The sequence below is a fragment of the Mustelus asterias genome, unplaced genomic scaffold, assembly GCF_964213995.1.
Source record: "Mustelus asterias unplaced genomic scaffold, sMusAst1.hap1.1 HAP1_SCAFFOLD_296, whole genome shotgun sequence".
NCBI lineage: Eukaryota > Metazoa > Chordata > Chondrichthyes > Carcharhiniformes > Triakidae > Mustelus > Mustelus asterias.
This window is the reverse complement of record NW_027590261.1, coordinates 73,015-96,594: the sequence shown is the minus strand read 5'-3', so window position 1 is coordinate 96,594 and position 23,580 is coordinate 73,015. Positions and strand designations below refer to the sequence as shown.

The 23,580-nt window shown below is 47.3% G+C and overlaps 2 protein-coding genes across 2 annotated transcripts in view; one reads left to right on the top strand and one right to left on the bottom strand.

Moving 5' to 3' along the window:
• The window catches only part of LOC144486175 (uncharacterized), a 31,670-nt gene extending 13,283 nt beyond the window's left edge, over nt 1-18,387 (bottom strand). Inside the window, exon 1 of the mRNA XM_078204265.1 lies at nt 18,320-18,387. The gene's annotated coding sequence lies outside the window, so the exon portion shown is untranslated. The remainder of the gene's footprint in view (nt 1-18,319) is intronic.
• On the top strand, nt 151-3,894 carry LOC144486180 (uncharacterized). The gene is made up of 4 exons (XM_078204269.1): nt 151-435; nt 2,444-3,166; nt 3,566-3,700; nt 3,813-3,894. The coding sequence occupies exons 2-4, from the start codon at nt 2,553-2,555 to the stop codon at nt 3,892-3,894; spliced, it is 831 nt and encodes a 276-aa protein (XP_078060395.1). The 5' UTR covers nt 151-435; nt 2,444-2,552.
• Nucleotides 18,388-23,580: the final 5,193 nt, after the last annotated feature.

Below are 23,580 nucleotides of genomic sequence, written 5' to 3'. Positions count from 1 at the left end.
TGAGCCCAAGTTTATTGGGAACAGGAGGAAATCATTTCTCCCCCTTGAGCCTGTTCTCTTATTGACTGGGGTCACGGCTGATCTGTGACCAAACTCCATTTACCTAGATATTGTTTTAATCCTGACTTCCCCAGTCTGTTACAATGTGATTTAAAAATAACTTTGATTTATATCAGACCCTTAATGTAGGAGAGTGTCCCAAGGTGAATCTCAGAAACATCAACTGACAGAATCAGACAGAACGTAACACTGAGGAACACGATAGGAAGGATGTGATTGCACTGGAAAGAGTGCAGAGGAGAGTCACCAGCATGTTGCCTGGGCTGGAGTGTTGGGAAGGCGATTTATTATCTAAATGGGGAGAGACTTCAGGGTGCTCCAGTGCAGAAGGATCTGGGTGTCCTCGTTCACCAGTCACAGAAAACCAGCATGCAGGTACAGCAGATTATAAAGAAAGTGAATGGAATGTTGGCGTTTATAGCTAAAGGATTAGAATATAAATGTAAGGAACTATACAAGGCATTGGTGAGGCCGCACCTGGAGTATTGTGCACAGTTTTGGTCCCTTTATTTGAGGAAAGTTGTAGTGGCATTGGAGGCAGTTCAGGGGAGGTTCACCAGATTGATTCCAGAGATGACGGGTTTGTCGTATGAAGAGAGAGAGGCCTATACTCTCTGGAATTTAGAAGAATGAGGGGAGATCAAATTGAGGTGTACAAGATGATAAAAGGTATGGATAAAGTAGACGTGGAGTGGATACTTCCTCTTGTGGGGTATTCTAGGACAAGAGCTTATAGTCTTAGGATAAGGGGCAGCAAATTTAAAACAGAGTTGAGGAGAAACTACTTCTCCCAAAGGGTTGTGAATCTGGAATTCGCTACCCTGAAGTGCGGTGGATGCTGGGACAGTGAGTAAATTTAAGGAGGAGTTAGACAGATTTTTAATTGGTTATGGGGAGAAGGCAGGAAAATGGGAATGAGGAGCATATCAGCCATGGTCGAATGGCAGAGCAGACTCGATGGGCCGAATGGCCTAATTCTGCTCCAATATCTTATGAACTTAACACAGACTTAAATGTATTCAATGACCAAGCCTACTACTTACTGGAGAAGGGATTTCCAAAGACTAATGATCTTCATAGAGAATACGTTTCTCCTCATGGTGTAAACTGAGACCTCTTATTTTCAACTGTTCCATAATTGGATATTACCCCATGAGGGGAAACATCCTCTCAGAATCTACCCGGTCAAGCTCCCCCAGGATCTAATATGCTTCACCAAGATCACCTCTCATTCTTCTGAATTCCAATGGGTAAAGACCCAACCTGTTCCACCTTTCCTCAGAAGCCAAACCCCCTCATCACAGGAGTCAGCCTCGTGAACATTTTCTCATCTGCTTCCAATGAAAATGTGTCCCAGCTTAAGTAATCCTGAGCCAGAAAGCAGGCAGACACAATGTTGTGAATTTCTATCCTGGACTGAGAGTGATGGGTTTTGGAAACTTATTTTACATGGGTTAGAAGGGGAGGATTTACCCACAGCAAACTGCAATCAAGTGAATGTTTAACAAAAACAAAGTGCTGGAAAATCCCAGCATGTCTGACAGCATCTTTGGAGAGAGAATAGAGCCAACGTTTCGAGTCTGAATGACTGTTTGGAGAACGGTCATCCAGACTTGAAACAGTGACAGAGGTGAAAGACCTGATGGACCGAATGGCCGACTCCTAATTCTTGAGGTGAAACATGTCACCATGGTTGTGAACAATCATGTTCAGCCTCGGACAATTATCAGGGAGAGAGATGGAGTCGGTGGCTGGGGAGTGAAGTTTGTAGCAAAGACTGAAACCAGTGACTTCAGTCTTCCCAATATATAAAATATCTGTTCATCCAGGACTGGATGGCAGACAAGTCAGGACAGTGTGTTTAAAGTTTTTTTAAAAAGTTTATCATGTCACGAGGAGGTTTATATTAACACTGCGATGAAGTTACTGTGAAAATCCCCAAGTGTGTGAGACTTGAAGGTGAATTTCGAGGTGTTCATTCACACTTGTGATCCTGGTCCTTCCAGGTGGTGGAAGTTGAGGGTTTGGGAGATTCTGTCAAAGCTCCAGCTGAGTTATAGATGTGTAAAATCCCTCTCCTCCTGCCATCACCAGCGCCTCCCCCATCCCCCCACAACCTCACCTCTTGCATTACTCCCCATTCTCTCCCACTGTCTTGAACTCTCCTTAAGTAGAGGCCTGAGTCTGTACAGACCCAGACTGGGTGGTAGGTTCCTTTCCCTGATGGACATTAGTGAATCAGTTGGGTTTTTATGATAATCCAGCACTGTTCATTAGTATCAGACAAATTACCAGATTCATTCAGCTCAATTTCACAAGCTGCCTTTGTGTTTTTGTGGGTTCTCTCTCACTTCTGTGTTTTTGTTTTAAATCAATTTCACAGGGTTTTAGAAGAGGAGGATTTACAGTCAGGAAACTGAAACCAAACATCACACCAGGAGCTGACAGAGGTGTATCATTTATCGTAACTTGAATATCATTGAATATTAAATATGGAAGGAAAAAGCACTGTTCACAGTGAGGAGAAACCATACACGTGTTGTGTGTGTGGACAAGGCTTCAGTCGATCATCCAGCCTGTCGAGACACAAGCACAGTCACACTGGGGAGAAGCTGTGGAAATGTGGGGATTGTGGGAAAGCGTTTAGTTATCCATCTGACCTGGAAACTCATCGACGCAGTCACACTGGGGAGAGACCATTCACCTGCCCTCAGTGTGGGAAGGGATTCACTCAGTCAGCCAACCTGATGACACATCAGCGAATTCACACTGGAGAGAGACCATTTACCTGCTCCGATTGTGGGAATGGATTCATTCAGTTATCTGATCTGCTGAAACACCAGCGAATCCACACTGGGGAGAAACCATTTACCTGCCCTGTGTGTGGGAAGGGATTCACTCAGTCATCTCACCTACTGAAACATCAGCGAGTTCACACTGATGAGAGACCCTTTAAATGCCTGAACTGTGAGAAGTGCTTTAAAAGTTCTACGGAACTAACATCCCATCAACGGGTTCATTCTGACGAGAGACCACTTAAATGCCTGGATTGTGGGAAGTGCTTTAAAAGTTCTGGGGAACTAGAAGAAATCATAGAAACCCTACAGTGCAGAAGGAGGCCATTCGGCCCATCGAGTCTGCACCGACCACAATCCCACCCAGGCCCTAGCCCCACATATTTACCCGCTAATCCCTCTAACCTACACATCTCAGGACTCTAAGGGGCAATTTTTTTTTTAACCTGGCCAATCAACCTAACCCGCACATCTTTGGACTGTGGGAGGAAACCGGAGCACCCGGAGGAAACCCACGCAGACACGAGGAGAATGTGCAAACTCCACACAGACAGTGACCCGAGCCAGGAATTGAACCCAGGACCCTGGAGCTGTGAAGCAGCAGTGCTAACCACTGTGCTACCGTGCCGCCCACGGTAGCTGGTGACCCATCAACGTATTCACACTGACGAGAGACCGTTCAGATGCTCTCGTTGTGGGACTGGGTTCAGGAAATCATCTCAGCTCACTGTACACCAGAGTATTCACACTGGGGAGAGGCCGCTCAGCTGCTCGGAGTGTGGGAAGGGATTCAGTGATTCATCCAGTCTGCTGAAACACTGGCGTGTTCACACCGGGGAGAAACCGTTCTCCTGCTCTGTGTGTGGGAGGGGATTCACTCAGTCATCCCATCTGCTGAGACACCAGCGAGTTCACAAGTAATGACAATGATTGGGTTTTGCTGTTAATCACCTGCAGGTCTGAATATCATTCACTGGAGTCTAGTCCTGCTGATATTAATAAACACCAGGCCGGTTATAGGTGTAAATATTCTGGATAAGAGTCAAATAAATCAGCTTTGTGTTAAACACAGTGTCTTGCGTCTTTTAAATACTGCTAACAGAAGTTAATTCCTTTTGAAGGGTTCTCTCCCTCTCCCCATCTCCTCCATCCTCTCCCCCACTGTGAGGAGCTCCATCGCAGTTTATTTTTTACAGGGCTGTAGCTGTAAGACAGGCTCCGCAGCAGCTGTCCCCCTGAGGGAGCGTATTGGAAATGCCAACAGCACCCTCGCTTTCCTCAGTGCCCATCCCCTTCCCTCCCTCCCCGTCCCCTTCCCTCCCTCCCCGGCAGCACTGAGCCTTTCCCAGTGCACGTTTCACACTGACTGTCCGTTAATCAGCCAGCCAGCATGAGATCACTTTCCGGGGCCGATTTCCAGGGCTGATTGCACCCACTTCCAGGCACTCCCGTGTGAGTGTGGCCAACGGATGAAAAATTCAGGCCTTGGTGTCAGATTTAACAACAGGATGAGTTTCTGACCACATATCCACACCATCACTGATACCAAATATTTCAATCTCCAAAATGTCCACAGTCTCCACACCACTCCATCTGTTACCTTTAGTCTTGATGATTCCAATATATTTCTGAGCAGCCTCTCACATTCACCCCACTCCCCACATAGAAACGTGAGATCATCCAAAACTCTGCCGCCCGTCTGCTTTCTCACACCAAACCCTATTCATCCAATCCAATTCATCCTATTCATCCAAATCCTATTCATCCAAATCCTATTCATCCATAAAGCCTACATCGGCTTTAAGTCAAGTCATGTTTCAATTTTAAAATTCACATCCTTATTTTCAAATTCCTCCATGACCTTATCCCTCCCTATCTCAGTAATCTCCAATTTCACAATTCCCTGAAATCATAGAATCCTTTCAGTGCAGAAGGAGGCCATTTGGCCCATCAGGTCTGCACTGATAACAATCCCACACAGGCCTTATCCTTGTAACCTCATATATTCCCCCTGACACACAGGGCAATCCCATCCAGACCTGTCCCATAACCCCAAGTATTTACCCTGCTCATCCCCCTAACCTACAACTAGGAGACACAGCCTCAAAATAAGGGAAGCAAATTTAGGACTAAGTTGAGGAGGAACTTCTTCACAGAAAGGGTTGTGAATCTGTGGAATTCCCTGCCCAGTGAAGCAGTTGAGGCTGCCTCATTGAATGTTTTTAAGGCAAGGATAGATAGATTTTTGAACAGTAAAGTGCAGGTTTCCTCCGGGTGCTCCAGTTTCCTCCCACAGTCGAAAAGACGTGCTGGTTGGGTACATTGGCCATGCGAAATTCTCCCTCAGTTTACTCAAACAGGCGCCAGATTGTGGCGACTGGGGTATTTTCAGAGTAACTTCATTGCAATGTTAATGTAAGCCTATGTGTGACACTGATAAACAAACTATAAACAAAGTTAACTTTTAAAAACTTCTACCAAATTGGTTTCTCGAATCCCCCTTTTTATACTTTCAAAATGTAGAAAGCCATCCTCAGCTAATTGTTGGGAATTAGCCAATTGGTCTATAACTTGTCAATAATGACATTGGTTTGGTTTTTAGCTAATTGCACACGTTGTCTTAATTTTAAGACAATTCTTTCTCTCAAACGATATCTCTTAGCTTGGGGTAGCCTGAGTGTCAACCAATAATTGGTTCACATCAGTCATTCAATGTTGAGACATCTTGAACAGGAGCCGATTCATTCCCTCTAGTCAAGATTAACAAGTCCTTTCATCTTTTTTTATTCTGTCAGCATGAGAAGGGAACATCTGATAATTCCCACAGCATTTTAACCATTCTTAATGTGTTTATAATTCTAAAAGTTATAAACTTGTGTTCAAATTTACATTTCCAGCCTTTATAACATATATATTAATGAATCATTTATTATTTAACTGTCTCACAATTAATGCTGTCTATTTAACTAATCTGGCTGCTTTCCAATTGTGGGAACTTCAGGCCACAAAAAAGGTAGTTAGAGTCATAGAGGTTCACAGCATGGAAACAGGCCCTTCGGCCCAACTTGTCCATGCCGCCCAGTTTTTACCACGAAACTAGTCCTAATTGCCCTGTAATATTACTCATGATCTGTGCTTCCAAGCATTTTGAATGCGCATCTACAACAAGCAAACACATGTGATTCATGAAAGGCCCCCCAAGGGCCACATGTAGTCTGGACCACGGCCTATCAGGCCACTCCCGAGGATGAATTTGCAATGTACCCAGTGTGTTGGGGTGAATGAACTCAGAAGAATCATTCAACACTTAAACCTGATTCAACAAACAGTTTATTGAGTTACGCCAGCGGGGAGAAGCCACAGGGGCTGACCATGTGCAACTCCACCCAACAAAGAAAATCATCAATTCTTGTACAGTTACTCAACCCATCCCGGCTGGACACAATCCAATCAGAATGGTGATAGATTACACACATTACAGAAAGGTCCAATGAAATTAGTATTTGGACATCATGGGGCTTTGTGATCATCTCATGAACAGATAGGTGCCCCCATCATGATGTTTTCCAGAACCCCTTATCTACCATCCTTGGGGTTTTCTTTGTACGTAGACTGAGTTTGAAAAGGGGTGGATTAAAAGTTTTCAAATGGATGTCAGCACTCTTCCTTTGTTCCAACCTAACGACCACACGGTCTGGGAATCATTTCTATTTAATAATCTCTCCTTTTAAACTCTTTTCTTCAGTATCCAATTCCAGAATTTTCCTTTTCATTGTGTTAATTGTGTCTTTGGACCTGACAGGAAGTTTAATCCAAGATCAATCCAACACAGGATTGGTCAGAATCATTTCACATGTCCCAAATTTTAAATAACCATTACAAATTAAAACTCTCATTCTCATGAGTGAATTGTATCCGGATTAAAATTCCCGCATGTTTAGTGAAATATCCTGGAATCCTGTCTCTGTCCAGTAAATATGGCTCCAAGTTCATAACTTTTGAAAAAAAAGCTTTATTAATTACACTTCCTTTTTAAAAATCTGTTTGATTTAAATCACAGACAGAAAACCTCAAAGCTTAAAACGTTCAACCCACAAATATCGTCCATACACAAACAGAGAAACTTAGCATGTGCTTTACAACAACAATAACCAAAATTAATTACTTAAGCGTTCTTGTGATCCTGTTTTAAACTCCCAAAAATGCCTTTAATTAAAGATTCAAGGTAAGGTTAATTCACCAGAAAGATAAACCTTAACAAATGTAGCCCAAAACAATAATAAAACACATCTACAAACATCCACATAAAACAAACAAAACACACAGATTCTCACAGCTCGTAAATTTCAAACAATGAATCCTCAGCATTCTCTCTCGCAGCTATAGCTTCTTAAAGCGACAGAGCACTACAAGCTCACAACTCCTTGATTAAAATAAGATGCAAGATCCTTCATTGTAACTTAACCCTTTTTCAGCCAACTTCCAAGGCCTGATTTTATCGGCAACATCTTTGTTGATTTAAAATCCCAAACACGTTACCACCTGCAATCTCCTTGTTCTTTATCTGGGGTTGAGGTGACAACAATATAAAATTCTCAGTTATTCCAAATTCCTCCAGGGTATGCTTAAAATTTCCACATTTAACTGGCTCCAATAAATCCACAATTATAAACTAAAATAGACATGAGTTTCTGGGTGATTTAAAAACAAGTTAAAAACAAGATGCCATAGGAAAGATAGAACAGGAGGAAAGAAAGGAGGGGGAGTTGCACTTTTGATTCAGGAAAACATCACGGCAGTACTGAGAGGGGATATATCCGAGGGTTCGCCTACTGAGTCAAAAGGGGTGAACTGAGAAATAAGAAGGGGGAAATCACTTTGATAGGGTTGTACTATAGGCCCCCAAATAGTTGGTGGAAAATTGAGGAGCAAATATGTAAGGAGATTACAGATAGCTCCAAGAAAAATAGGGTGGTAATAGTCGGCGATTTTAACTTTCCCAACATTGACTGGGACAGCCACAGTATTAGAGGCTTGGATGGGGAGAAATTTGTTGAGTGTATTCAGGAGGAATTTCTCATTCAGTATGTGGATGGCCCGACTAGAGAGGGGCAAAACTTCACCTCCTCTTGGGAAATAAGGAAGGGCAGGTGATAGAAGTGTGAATGAGGGATCACTTTGGGACCAGTGACCATAATTCCATTAGTTTTAAGATACCTATGGAAAATGATTGGTCAGGTCCAAAAGTTAAAATTCTAAATTAAGGAAAGGCCAATGTTGATGGTATCAGGCAGGAACTTTCGACAGTTAACTGGGGGAGTCTGTGGGAAGGCAAAGGGACGTCTGGTAAGTGGGAGGCTTTCAAAAGTGTTTTAACCAGGGTTCAGTGTAAGCACATTGCTCTTAGAGTGATGGGCAAGGCTGGTAGAAGTCGGGAACCCTGGATGACTCGAGATATTGAGGCCCTCGTCAAGAAGAAGGAGGCACATGACATGCATAGGCAGCTGGGATCAAGTGGATCCCTTGAAGAGTATAGAGGGTGTAGGAGTAGAATTAAGAGAGAAATCAGGAGGGCAAAAATGGAAAACGAGATTGTTTTGGCAGATAAGGCAAAGGATAATCCAAAGAGGTTCTATAAATACATAAAGTGCCAAAGAGTAACTAGGTAGAGAGTAGGACCTCTTAAGGATCAACAAGGTCATCTATGTGCGGATCCACAAGAGATGGGTGAGATCATAAATGAATATTTTTCATCATTATTTATTGTTGAGAAAAGCATGGATGTTAGGGAACTTGGGGAAATAAAGTGATGTCTTGAGAAGTGTACTTATAACAGAGAAGGAGGTGCTGGAAGTCATAAAGCGCATCAAGGTAGATAAATCCCCGGGACCTGATGAAGTGTATCCCAGAACACTGTGGGAGGCTAGGGAGGAAATTGCGGATCTCCTAGCAGAGATATTTGAATCATCGATAGTCACGGGTGAGGTGCCTAAAGATTGGAGGGTGGCAAATGTGGAGCCTTTGTTTAAAAAGGGCTGCAGGGAAAAGCCTGGGAACTAAAGGGCGGTGTGATTCACATCTGTAAGTTGTCAGAAGGTATTTGAGAGACAGGATCTACAGGCATTTGGAGACACAAGGACTGATTAGGGACGGTCAGCATGGCTTTGTGAGTGGAAAATCATGTCTCACAAATTTGATTGAGTTTTTTGAAGGGGTAACCAAGAAGGTAGATCAGGGCAGTACAGGTGATGCTGTCTACGTGGACTTTAGCAAGGCCTTTGACAAGGTACCGCACGGTAGATTGTTGCTCAAGGTTAAATCTAATGGAATCCAGGGTGAGTTAGCCAAATGGATACAAAATTGGTTTGATGACAGAAGACAGAGGGTGGTTGTAGAAGGTTGTTTTTCAAACTGGAGCCTGTGATCAGCGGTGTGCCTCAAGGATCAGTGCTGGGTTCACTGTTATTTGTCATTTATATTAATGATTTGGATGAGAATGTAGGGGGCATGGTTAGTAAGTTTTCAGATGACACCAAGGTTGGTGGTATCATGGACAGTGAAGAAGGCTATCCAGGATTGTAGTGCGATCTTGATCAATTGGGCCAGTGGACTGATGAGTGGCAGATGGAGTTTAATTCAGATAAATGCGAGGTAATACATTTTGGGTGATCGAACCAGGGCAGGACTTACTCAGTTAATGGTAGGGTGTTGGGGAGAGTTACAGAACAGAGATCTAGGGGTACAGGTTCATAGCTCCTTGAAAATGGAGTTGCAGGTGGACAGAGTGGTGAAGAAGGCATTCTGCATGTTGGTCAGAACATTGAATGCAGGAGTTGGGACGTCTTGTTGAAGTTGTACAAGACATTGGTAAGGCCACACTTGGAATACTGCGTACAGTTCTGGTCACCCTATTATAGAAAGGATATTATTAAACTAGAAAGAGTGCAGAAAAGATTTATTAGGATGCGACCGGGACTTGATGGTTTGAATTATAAAGAGAGGTTGGATAGACTGGGACTTTTTTCCCTGGAATGTAGGAGGCTGAGAGGTGAACTGATAGAGGTCTATAAAATAATGAGGGGCATAGATCAGCTAGATAGTCGACATCTTTTCCCAAAGGTAGGGGAGTCTAAAACTAGAGGGCATAGGTTTAAGGTGAGAGGGGAGAGATACAGAAGGGTCCAGAGGGGCATTTGTTTCACACAGAGGGTGGTGAGTGTCTGGAACAAGCTGCCAGAGGTAGTAGTAGAGGCGGGTACAATTTTGTCTTTTAAAAAGCGTTTAGACAGTTACATGGGTAAGATGGGTGTCGAGGGATATGGGCCAAACGTGGGCAATTGGGACTAGCACAGGGGTTAAAAAAGGGGCGGCATGGACAAGTTGGGCTGAAGGGCCCATTTCCATGCTGCAAACCTCGATGACTAAATCAACTGTCTGCTGAAAGGGTTAACTTTTCTACAGAATCTAAAAGGGTGGGGAGTGAGAGAAGAAATTTGGCACACACTTGTGTCATTTTACATAATTTAAAAAAACTTCTCTAACAACAAAACAAAGTTGATTTTAAACTTCATCTATTAATTCTTTTGTTCCCTTCCTCAACCTAATTGTTTTTATTTGATCAGTTTTTGTTGGGGATGGGTAACTTCTGTTCTTTATAAACTGCTTCACTCATTTTGTTAATTCTACATGGGCTCGGAGAATCAGAACCCAGACTTTATCATCCTTATCCTTTTTCTCCTTTTGCCACCACTCCCTCTGTTTTGCGGGAGGGTCGTGGGGATTCCAATCAGACTTAATCAAATTATCATAAAAGTAAAATACTGCGGATACTGGAATCTGAAACAAAAACAGAAAATGCTGGAAAGTCTCAGCGGGTCTGACAGCATCTGTGAAGAGAGAATGGAGCCAATGTTTTGATACTGGATGACCCTTCATAACAGCTCTTATGAAGTGTCATCCAGACTCAAAACGTTGGCTCTGTTCTCTAATCATTTTATCGATACGTTTCTTGTTCTTAGTTTTAGGTTTAAAGTGAGAGGGGAGAGATACAAAAGGGTCCAGAGGGGCAGTCTTTCACTCAGATGGTGGTGAATGTCTGGAACGAGGTGCCAGAGGCAGTAGTAGAGGCGGGTACAATTCTGTCTTTTAAAAAGCATTTAGACAGTTACATGGTAAGACGGGTATAGAGGGATATGGGCCAAATACGGGCAATTGGGACGAGCTTAGTGGTAAAAACTGAGCGGCATGGACAAGTTGGGCCGAAGGGCCTGTTTCCATGTTGTAAACCTCTATAACTTCCTAACACACTGTCACTCTGTGATCCTTGTGAAATCTGAAACTAGGTATTCGCAACAAGACTCAAAGAGCATCAGCCCACTGGAGGCAAAGTCATGAGACCGGCCAGTCCAGCAGAAAGAAACCCTCCGACCCTCCCCATTGACCAACTGTGAGCATGAACAAAATGCAGTCCTGGGTGTAATTGAGAGCAGAAACAATAACAGCAGAATCCAACCCCTGGAATCACTCGTGAACTTGTTGGTGTCTCAGCAGCTGGAATGAAACTCTGAATCCCTTCCCACACTGAGAGCAGGTGAATGGCCTCTCCCCAGTGTGAACTCGCTGGTGTATCCGCAGGGTGGATGACTGAGTGAATCCCTTCCCACACTGAGAGCAGGTGAACGGCCTCTCCCCAGTGTGAACTCGCTGGTGTGTCCGCAGGTTGGTTGACTGAGTGAATCCCTTCCCACACTGAGAGCAGGTGAACGGCCTCTCCCCAGTGTGAACTCGCTGGTGTCTCCGCAGGTTGGATGAATCACAGAATCCCTTCCCACACTGAGAGCAGCTGAATGGCCTCTCCCCAGTGTGAATGCGCTCGTGTGCCCACAGGTCGGATGACCGAGTGAATCCCTTCCCACACTGAGAGCAGATAAACAGCCTCTCCCCAGTGTGAATGCGCTCGTGTGCCCACAGGTCGGATGACCGAGTGAATCCCTTCCCACACTGAGAACACGTGAACAGTCTCTCCTCAGTGTGTACTCGCTGGTGTGTCTGCAGGCTGGATAACCGAGTGAATCCCTCCCCACACTGAGAGCACATGAATGGTCTCTCGCCAGTGTGGTTGCGCCGATGAACTTCCAGCTCTGATGGGTATCTGTATCTCTTCCCACAGTCCCCACATTTCCATGGTTTCTCCAAGGTGCAGGTGTCCTTGCCTCTCTCTTGGGTGGACAATCAGTTGAAGCCTCGTCCACACACAGAACACGAGTACAGTCTCTCCCCGCTGTGAATGGTGTGCTATTTATTCAGGCTGTGTAACTGGTTGAAGCTCTTTAGTCAGTGCGCTGGAACACTCTCACTCGAGTGTGGCCGTGTGTTGGTGCTTTTCCTGTCACACTGATGTTTGAAATCTTTTCAAATCAACAGACTGGACAATCATTTCTCCTTCCAGATTCAAAGGCCGATGATATTCAGCTCCCAAGGAATATGACTCAGTCAGATCCAGACGTGATGTTTGAGATTTCGGTCTGTGATTCCTCTTTCAATATCCTGTAAAACGAGTTTACAAAAGTCATCAGTGTCAGTGCAGGATAGAAATTCAGAACAGACAATTCTAGTTTCTATGGAACATTCTTTCCTCTCCCATTCCTCAAAAGCTATGAATCTCCATTCCACACACTCTCCCTCCATTCTCACTCTGCTGTATCTAATATTCACCCTCCCAATTCTCCTGAAGGTGCTGATTGAGGCTGATTGACAGATCCATGCTCACTGCTTCCTGTCCTGGACACAGAGACCATAACAAATAGGAGCTGCAGTCGGCCATTTGGCTCATCGAGCCTTTTAAACTATTCAATGAGATAATTCGTTCATCTACCTCAGCATCATTCTCCCCGCACTAAACCCATATCCCTTGATATCTTCAATATCTAGAAACCAATCAATCTCTCTCTTGAAAATAGTTGATGACTGAGGTTTCACTGTCCTCAGGGGTTGAGAATTCCAAAGCTTTACGACATCCTTGAGTGAAGAAATCGCCTCACATCTTAGCTTTTGCTCCATCTTCTTGTCTGTTCCCCATAACCCTTGACACCCTTGTCAGTCAAAGATCTGTCTAACTGGAATATATTCAATGATCCTCAGCCTCCACTGGTCCCTGTGGAAGAGAAATCCAAAAGACTCACAACCCTCTGAGGGAAGAGATGTCTGTAAATATATAACGTAGCTACAGTTCCATATTACAAGATATTCAGATCCCAAGGAATATGACTCTTTCTAGATGTGACAGTTGAGATTTTTGCCTGTGATTCCTCGTTCAAAATCCTGTGAAATGAGTTTGCAAAAGTCATCACAGTCAGTATAGGATAGAAATTCAGAACAGACAATTCTAGTTTCTATGGAACATTCTTTCCTATTTCATTCCCAAAAAGTTGTAAATCTCCATCCATGTCTATGAATTCTATTTACAAATGAAAGTGGATGGGCACTTGAAGGAAATAAACTTTCAGGAGAATGGGATATAGAATGGGAATGGGACTGGAATGTTATACAGAGTCAGCATGGAATCGAGTTACCGAATGGATTCCTTCTGTGCTGTAATGACTTTATGACTGGAAATGTATAACATCGCTACAGCATTATATTACAATGCAAGAAATAATAATAAATATATATTACAGAAACATAAATAATTTATCTAATCTGGGTACCATATAATAACACTGGACATATCTCTGTCCTATATTAATTTACTGTCCCCTTAAATGTCAGCCATCTCCTGCCCTTTAATTGTGAACATTTGGAAAGAGACCATCCTTTTAGACAGAAAGAAGATTAACGTTTCAGGGTGGGCAGAATGAATTACAGGGAATAAAAATGCATCAGATCTTGTTGGTCAATATAAGCTCAGAAGTGGAAGGGAAATGATCTCCAGTGGAAGAGAAACAGTTCCTGAACATTGTAAGACTAAGCTGGTAACTCAGCAGTGAACAGAGTTGTGAAGTGGGAAAAACCTCATCAAGACATAGCTTGCGGAAATAATAGTTAAAATACACCCATTATTAGAGGCAGAGGAAGGTAGACAATGGCAGAGAGCTGATCAGGGAGGGCAGAGGTGAAACAGAGAAATGGATGGCCGTTTAAAAATTCATAAAAAGCATGGTTAGCAAGTTTGCAGACGATACTAAATTAGGAGGTATCGCTGATAGTGAAAAAGGTTATCAAAAATTACAGGGGGATCTTCATCAGTTGATCGGTTAAGGAAGTGGGCCGATGATTGGCAAATGGATTTCAGTACAGATAATACATAGTACAGAGGCACAACCTCAGGCTAAAGGGACAATCCTTTAAAACAGAGATAAGGAGGAATTTCTTCAGCCAGAGAGTGGTGAATTTGTGGAACTCTTTGCAGCAGGAGGCTGTGGAGGCCAGGTTATTGACTGTCTTTAAGACAGAGATATATTGGTTCTTGATTAATAAGGAGATCAGGGGTGATGGGAAAAAGGCAGGAGAATGGGGATGAGAAAAATATCAGCCATGATTGAATGGCGGAGCAGACTCGATGGGCTGAGTGGCCTAATTCTGCTCCTATGTCTTATGGTCTTAAGTGTGAGTGTTGCATTTTGGAAAGTCAAACCAGGGTAGGACTTATACAGTGAATGGTAAGGCCCTGGGGAGTGTTGAGGAACAGAGGAACCAGGAGTACAAGTATATCATTCGTTGAAAGTGATGTCACAGGTAGACAGAGTGGTGAAGAAGGCATTTAGCACACTGGCCTTCATCAGTCAGGGCACTGAGTATAGGAGTTGGGACATTATGTTATAGTTGTATGAGTCGTTGGTGAGGCTGCACTTGGAGTATTGTGTAGAATTTTTGTAACCCTGTTATAGGAAAGACATTGATAAACTGGAAAGAGTGCAAAGAAGATTTATGAGGATGTTGCCGGGACTAATGGGCCTGAGTGATAGCGAGAGGTTGGACAGGTGAGGGCTTTATTCCTTCGAACGTAGGAGAATGTGGGGTAACTATATTGAGGTGTATTAAATCATGGGGGGCATAGATAGGATGAACCCACATTGTCTTTTTGCCAGGGTCGGGGAATTGAAAACTAGAGGGCATAGATTTAAGATGAGAGGGGAAAGATTAAAAGGGACCCGAGGGGCAACTTCTTCATGCAGAGGGTGATGTGTACATGGAATGAGCTGCCAGAGAAAGTGGTTGAGGCAGGTTTAAACATTTAAAAAGCATAAGTACATGAATTGGAAAGGATTAGAGGGATATGAGCCAAACATGGGCAATTGGGACTAGCTGGGAGGGCACCATGGTTGGCATGGATCAGTTGGGGTTCAGGGCCTGTTTCCGTGCTGTATTGCTCTATGACTCTATGTGTTGGCTGCATCAGCATCAACTGCCCATAACTCATTGCCCTTGAACTGAGTGGCTTGCATTGCTGGGGGATGTGGTAGATTTCCTTCTTTAAAGGACATTATTAAATTGGTTGGATTTTTACAACAATTGTCATCAATGGACTTCTAATTCTAGATTTTTACTGAATTCAAATTTCAACATCTGCCACTGTGGGATTCGAACTCAGGGTTCACAGTGCATTGCCCTGGATCCCTGTATTACTAATCCAATAACACTATCACTGCACCAATGCCTGCCCATCCATGGTAAAGGAGTCACAGTAGCCCGAGATCCATGGAAGCAGAGCATGCTCTAAATTTAACTTAATGCTCAGTAACACTCACCCCAAAACCATTTCACTGTTTTCAACATTTTAGATCTGCTGGAGTCGACATCTGCAAAGATCTCAGCGAGATTGGTGTCTGGGAAAAATGTTGCAATCTTCAAATCTTCCCCCTGTAAATGAGGAAAGTTATAGATATAATTCAAGGTTAGAAATTCAAGACAGACAAACATTTCTTTTGTTCAGAGTTTGCTGTGAGTAAATCTTTCCCTTCTAACCCCCTGTAAAAGGAGTTTCCAAAATCCATCAGCATCTGTCCAGACAGAAATTCAAAACATTCACTCCTCCTTTAACCTGGCACAGAATTACTTCAGCTGGGACAAAATTGCAGTGGAGGCAGTTCGAGGAAGATCCAGTTGGTTGATTCTTGAAATGAGGAGTTTTATCTTTCAGGTTGAGCAGCTTGGGCCTGTACTCTTTGGAGTTTAGAAGACTGAGAAGTAATCTTCATGAAACATCTGGGAATTTAAGGGCGGCACGGTGGCTAGCACTGCTGCCTCACAGTGCCAGGGTCCCAGGTTGAATTCCGGTCTTTGGTCTGTATGGAGTTTGCACATTCTCCCCATGTCTGCGGTGGGTTTCCTCCGGGTGCTCTGGTTTCCTCCCACAGTCCAAAGAGGTGCGGGTTCGGTGGATTGGTCATGCTAAATTGACCCTAGTGTCAGGGGGATTAGCAGGGTAAATGCATGGGGTTGTGGGGATGGGGCCTGGGTGGGATTGTGGTCTGTACAGACTCGATGGGCCAAATGGCCTCCTTCTGCACTGTAGGGTTTCTATGATTCATATGATATAAAGTGCTTGACAAGGTAGATGCTGAGAGGATGTTTCCTCTGGTGTGGAAATCAGGTAAAAATAAAGGATCTCAAAATTAAGATGAAGAGAGATCTTTTCTCTCAGCGGGTTGTTGTTCTTTGGAACTCTGTCTTCACCAGTGAGGATTGGAGGCAGGTCATTGAATATATTCAAAGCTGAGGTTTTGATCCACAAGAGAGTCAAGGGTATGGACGGGGTGGGGGAGCAAAGTAGACATGATCTTATTGAATGATGCAGCAGGCTCGATGGGCCGAATGACTGGCTCCTGTTCCGAATTCTTATTCCGATGTACTTGGATAGCTGCGCATGCGCCCTGTTACCTATTGTCCCTCTGAAGATAGAGGTTCTGAACCAGCCCCTGAAACCACGCCCATTGTGACCCGCCACCGACAGCAGCGCATGCGCTCTCCTTCCCCGCTGAAACAAGATGGCGGCCGATACCCGGGGCCTGTTGCCGGGATAAAAGCCTGGGAGCTGTAAACCCGGGACCTGCAGGGTCTTATTCGGGCCTTGCCGCCTACAGCGGGTGTTTGGAAGCCATAGTTCCCTCCCCACCCCAACTTCCGGCTCCATTTCTCCCGCAGCCCGACCGACTCACCCGCTAAAAAATGTGCACTCGCAAGACTCCGAGCTGAACTCCACGCACGCTCCAGATATAACACTGCGCGCCTGCGCAATAGGCTCCTGTGGAATGAATAGGACACTTTCACACCCGCAGGGGCACCTGGGAATTAACGGCATCATTATCAAAGACGATAATAGAAAATTATCTTGTGCAATTAAGATCAATTAATTTTTAAAAATGCATTCCTCGGAATTTGTGCGCTGACATTCTCTACTTCACTGAGTGAATCCCTGCCCACACTGAGGGCAGGTGAATGGCCTCTCCCCAGTGTGAACTCACTGGTGTGTCTGCAGGGTTGATAAGCGAGTAAATCCCTTCCCACACAGAGCAGGTGTATGGTCTTTCCCCATATGAACTCGCTGGTGTCTCTGTAGGGTGGAGAACTGAGTGAATAACTTCCCACACTGACAGCAGGTGAACGGCTTCTGCCCAGTTTGACTGCGGTGATTAATCTCCAGTTCCGAAGGGAAGCTGAATCCCTTCCCACAGTCTCCACATTTCCATGGTTTTCCCATGTTTTAGCTATCCTTGTATCTATCAAGTTCAGAAAAGTATTTGAGGCCTATTTCACACACAGAACACGGGTACAGTCTATCCCCGCTGTGAATGGTGTGATATTTATTTCAGCTGTAACTGGTTCAAGTCTTTCCAGAGTCAATGCACTGGAACACGTGTGTGTGTGTGTGTGTGTGTTTGCCTATGACTCAGTGCTTTTCCAGTCACACTGATGGTTCAAATCTTTTGAATCCAACAGATTGGGCAATTATTTCTCCTTCTAGATTCAAAGGCCGATGATATTCAGGTCCCAAGGAATCGGGTGACTATCAGATCTAGATGTGGCATTTTGAGATTTCTGTCTGTGATTCATCCTCTTCTAATATCCTGCAAAAAAAATGACAAAAAATAAATCAGTTAGTACAAGATAGAAATTCAGAACAGACAGTTCTAGTTTCTTCCCCGCAGTCCCCAAAAGCTGTAAATCTCCGTCCCACACACTCCCCTTCCATTCTCACTCTGCTGTAGCTAATATTCACCCTCCCAATTCTCCTGAAGGTGCTGATTGCCAGATCCATGCTCACTGCTTCCCAGATCCATGCTCACTGCTTCCTGTATTGGGCACAAAGATGATAGTAAATAGGAGCTGCAGTTGGCCATTTGGCCCATCAAGCCTTTTAAACTATTCAATGAGATCAATGGCTCATCTCCCTCAGCATCATTCTCCCCACACTAAACCCATATCCCTTGATATCGTTAATATCTAGAAACCAATCAATCTCTCACCTGAAAATACTTGATGACTGAGGTTCCACAGTCCTCAGGAGTTGAGAATTCCAAAGCTTCACCTCATCCTTGAGTGAGAAAATCCCTCCTCATCTTAGCTTTCTGTCCATTTTCCTGTGTTTCCCATAACTCTTGACACCCTTGTCAAGCAAAAATCTGTCTAACTCATCCTGGAATATATTCAATGATCCTCAGTCTCCACTGGTCCTTGTGGAAGAGATCCAAAATACTAACAACCCTCTGAGGGAAGAGATATTTGGAAATATATAAAGTAGCTACAGTTCGATATTACAAGTCTATGGATTCTATTTAGAAATGAAACTGGATGGGCACTTGAAGGAAATAAACTTGCAGGAGAATGGGGATGTAGAGGGGGAATGGGACTGGAATGTGATACAGAGAGTCGGCATGGACTCGAGTTACCAAATGGACTCCTTGTGTGCTGTAATGACTCTATGACTGAAAATATAAGGTAGCAACAGCATTATATTAAAAGACAAGAAATAATAATAAATGCACTTTATTACAGAACCATAAATAATACATCCAACTCGTACCATATAACAACACTGGACATATCTCTGGTCTATATTAATTTATTGCTCTCTTAAATGTCAGCCATTGCCTGGGGAAAGCTGCCCTTTAATTGTGAACATTAGGAAAGAGGCCATCCTTTTAGCCAGACAAATAAATGTGTCAAGCTGAGGGAGCAAAGGATGTCAATGTCTTTGAGAGAGAGAGACCTGGGCCAACCTTACCAGAGTCTCCAGCCTCCCTGGATTCACTTCCTTTCCCTTCAGTTGCTGTAGGTCCCCAATTTCACCCAGAATGAGAAAAGAAATGGAAAGGGGGAGAAAAGAAAATGTTTTACTCACAGATGTTGGAGAGACAGGAGGAAGTTTGAGTCTGTCTGAACCTCAATCTTCATTCAGAGAGACCTCTTTTTTTTTTTTAGGTCAAACCAAACCAAATAAACAAACTCAGATTAAATCAGGACAAAGTAAAAGGGGCAGCTCCCCAAAAAGGAGGGGGAACAGCCCGAACAGAAATCAAAATGCAAAGGAAACTTAAAAACATCAAATTAAAATGTGATTATTAGGGTCAATAATGCACCCCAACCCCTGCGGTGCCCAGCGGGCGCGGAAAGCGTCAACCTCGCCCGTGGACACCGCATGCTCCCTCTTCAGGGACACCTGGCCGCGAACGTAGCCGCGGTAGAGGGGAAGACAGTCAGGATGGACGGCCCCCTCGATCGCCCGCTGCCTGGACCGGTAAATGGCGCGTTTCGCCAGGCCCAGGAGCAGGTTCACGAGGAGGTCGCCATCCCGACCCTCCCCTCTCCGCACCGGGTGTCCGTAGATCAGGAGCGTGGGACTGAAGTGCAAACAAAACATCAATAAAAGGTTCTTCAGGAAAACATAAAGGGAGTGCAGCCTAAGACACTCAACATAGACATGGTCCACGGACTCCACAAGGCCGCAGAAAGGGCAGTCTTCGGAGCCCGTGAACCAGTGAATCCTACGGTTGTGCGGAACTGCTGCATGCAACACCCTCCACCCCAGGTCCCCGACGTAATTGGGGGAGATCCCTCCGTAGAGGGACCTCCAGCGGGGACCTCCGCCGCCCGGCGGCAACAAGGCCCGCCAAGGTGTATCCGGGCGACAGGCGAGGAGGCGGTAGTGGAAGGTGTGCAGCAGCAGCCCGCACAGGAAACGCCTCCGCGCGGTAGAAAAAGGCACGGAGGGCATTTCCGCGAGGCGGCTCAGGCTGTGGGGCACCTCACCCAGGGGAGGGGGCTGAGGCTTTGGGCCAATGTGGAATTCCGCCCGAACAGGGGAACGCTCGGGCGGGATCCCACCGCACGCCTGCGCCGTCTCAAGTTTGCGTGCAGTTTCGGGGCCGAGCACGACCGTCCTAAGGTCTAGGATGGCTTTGGCCGCACGCCGGGCGGACGTCCCCGCGCGCTCAGCCAGCACGCGGGGACTCATCCAGCCCGCTCCTCCGCCATCGAGCACGTCCCCGATTCTGGTCACCCCGGCGTCCACAGCCCCCCTCTCCGCCAGCCACCTGAAGTTATACGGCTGGAGGAGCGGATTCCTGAGCAGCGGCTCTCGCACGAGAGCCGCTACTCCTGACGGGGGAGAGCTGCGTCGCGAGGCGACCTTGTTCCAGACAGTGAGGAGGTCCTGGTAAAAGACGGGCAACTCCTGCAGGGTGGTCGAAGCACGCCCCAGTTCGATATGCAGGAGCTGCACGTCATAATTGAGGCCGTGCCACTGGCGGAAGAAATACGTCGCCATGGCACACCACTGTGGAGGGGGCTCAACGTAAAGGTACCTCTGCAGGGCCTGGAGGCGGAAGGTCGCTATCTGAGTGCGGAGGCACACCAGACCTTGTCCGCCCTCCTCAAGCGGGAGATACAGGACCGCAGCAGGGACCCAGTGCAGTCGATTGCCCCAGAAGAACCGCACGAGGGTTCTCTGGATATCGGTGACAAAGCCAGGGGGAGGGGTCAAAGGGACCAGCCGGTACCACAGCATGGAGGCGACCAGCTGGTTTATGACGCGAGCTCGCGCCCCGTAGGACAGCACTCGGAGCAGTCCTGTCCAGCGACTCAGGCGGGCGGAGACTTTGGCCTCCAGCTCCCGCCAGTTCGCCGGCCAGGATTCCTCGGCTGGGCAGAGATGGGCCCCCAAGTAGAGGAGGTCGGTCCTGCTCCAGGTGAAAGGCCTGAGCTCCTCCGGGAGGGGGTCCGTCTCCCAAGGACCGACAAGGAGTCCGGAGCACTTGGCCCAGTTGTTCCTGGCGGAGGACGCGGCAGAGTACACCGCCTGGCATTCTCGCATCCTCCGCAGGTCAGCCGGGTCCGTGAACATGAGGAGCACGTCGTCGGCGTAAGCTGACAGGACCACCCCTACGTCCGGTCCGCGCAGGACCAAACCTGACAACCTCCTCCGCAAGAGGCGCAGGAATGGCTCCACGCATACGGAATACAGATGGCCGGACAAGGGGCAGCCCTGCCGTACTCCTCTCCCGAAGCGAAGGGGCGCCGTCAGGGACCCGTTAACCTTAATCAGACACTCTGCGGCAGAGTACAGTAATCGGATCCGGGCGACAAAATGCGTCCCGAACCCGAATGCCCGCAGAGTCCCGAGTAAATACTCGTGCTCCACCCTGTCGAACGCCTTCTCCTGATCTAATGACAAGAAGGCGCCCGACAGACCAGCCCTCTGGGTGTGATGGATTAGGTCCCGGACCAGGTGGAGATTGTCATGTATACAGCGGCCCGGGACCGTGTAGGACTGGTCAGGGTGGATCAAGTGGTCCAGCACGGATCCAAGGCGTGAAGCCATAGCCCTGGCAAAGATTTTATAATCCGTGCTGAGGAGGGAGACCGGGCGCCAGTTCTTGAGCAGGTGGAGATCCCCCTTCTTGGGCAGCAGGGCAATGACGGCCCTGCGCCACGAAAGGGGCATCTCCCCGGTAGCGACGCTCTCCCCCAGGACCCCCGCGTAGTCGCTCCCCAGGACGTCCCAGAACGCCCTGAAGAACTCTACTGTCAGCCCGTCCAGCCCAGGGGCCTTGCCCCGGCTGAGGCCATTTAGGGCGCCGGTCAGCTCGGCCATGGTGGTAGGGGCCTCGAGCCTGCCGACGCCCTCCGGGCTGACCTGCGGCAGGTCCTCCCACAGAAGTCTGCGGGCATCCTCGCTGGACGGATCCGGAGAGAAGAGCGAGGTGTAATACTCCCGGGCAATGGCCCGGATGCCCTCCGGATCCGAGACGGGGGAACCGTCGTCGGCCAGCAGCGTAAGGAGCTGCTGACGGTTAGCCCGCCCTCTTTCCAGCGAGTAGAAGAAGGGGGAGCCGCGGTCCAGGTCCACCTGGAACTGGAGCCGCGACCTCACGTACGCGCCGCGAGACCTGGCAAGCTGCAGGTCCCGCAGCGCGTCCTTCTTCTCCCTGTACTCCGAACGCAGGGCCGGGTCCGCGTCAGGCCGACTGAGACGTGCCTCCAGGTCGAGCACCTCCTTCTCCAACTCCTCGAGCCTGGATTTCCGCCTCTTTGTCGACCCCCTCGCGTACCCCTGACAGAAGGTACGGACGTGAGTCTTGCCCACATCCCACCAGAGCCTCAAGGAGGGGAAGCCTCCCCGCTTCCTTCTCCAGCCGGCCCAGAATCGACGGAACGAGTCCAGGAAGCGCTCGTCCTCCAGCAGCGTGTTGTTAAAGTGCCAGTACGCGGACCCCCGCCGGATGCGAGACGGCGCAAAGTCCGCCCACACCAGGCTGTGGTCCGTGCTCGACACCGGCCGCATGGAGACCGAGGACACGCCGGACACGTGCGCCTTCGAAATGTAAAGGCGGTCGAGCCTGGACGCTCCGACTCCAGGCCTCACAAAAGTGAAGGCGCTGGAGCCAGGATGGAGATGTCTCCAGACGTCCACCAAGTCGTGGGACCCGATCAGGTCCCGCAACTTCACCACCGCCGGAGTGCGCAGCCAGGGGCCGGTGCGGTCCCGTGCCTCGAGGATGCAGTTGAAATCTCCCCCGAGGATAATGCATTCGCCCCCCGCGATGGTGTCGATGTGAGCGGACACTTTCTCGTAGAAAGTCGTTTGCTGCGGTCCGGCGGTCGGGGCGTAGACATTCAGCAAGTGAATGACCACGCCCCCCTCACGGACCGTCAAGTGCAGCAACCGGCCTGGCACCGGCTCCTTGACCCCCAAGATCTCCGGCTTATAACGCGGGGCCAACAAGATAGCCACCCCGCAAGAAGCGAGCGTGAGGTGGCTCATGTAGACCCCCCCTCGCCACTCCAGGAGCCATTGGGCTTCGTCTCCCGGAACGGTGTGGGTTTCCTGCAGGAAACACACCGCATACTTCCCGTCACGGAGGACCGAGAAGTTCTGGAACCTGCGGTGTGGCTCACTGCTGCCGTTGATGTTGAGGCTGGCTATGGTCACCTTCATGTCAGCAGCTTTGTGCCACCGTCACCACTTAACTAGGTGTGTGGGGGGGCGCTGGCGCAATTCTCACCAGTCCACCCCCCACCTTTTCGAGCCTGTGGAGGAACCGCAGTACCCAGCGCCGCTCTATTTTCTCCAGGCCCGCGGAGGCATGCGAGCATGCCTTCACGGACCGGACGAGCCGCGCCAGGTCCGGCCAGCGGCCGAGGGCTAGCCGGATTATGTCGGAGCGACCGGAATGGCTACGGATAAAGACCCTGAGGTCCTTGGAGGGGATGAGGGACGACTCGGTGG

What these genes read in the sequence shown, in the direction of transcription:
- LOC144486180 (XM_078204269.1), top strand. Translation starts at nt 2,553, where the DNA reads ATGGAAGGAAAAAGCACTGTTCACAGTGAGGAGAAACCATACACGTGT. An exon ending in GAAATCATAGAAACCCTACA is followed by an intron (nt 3,167 to 3,565) that starts GTGCAGAAGGAG and finishes GACTGGGTTCAG; the next exon opens with GAAATCATCTCAGCTCACTG. An exon ending in GTTCACACCGGGGAGAAACC is followed by an intron (nt 3,701 to 3,812) that starts GTTCTCCTGCTC and finishes AATCACCTGCAG; the next exon opens with GTCTGAATATCATTCACTGG.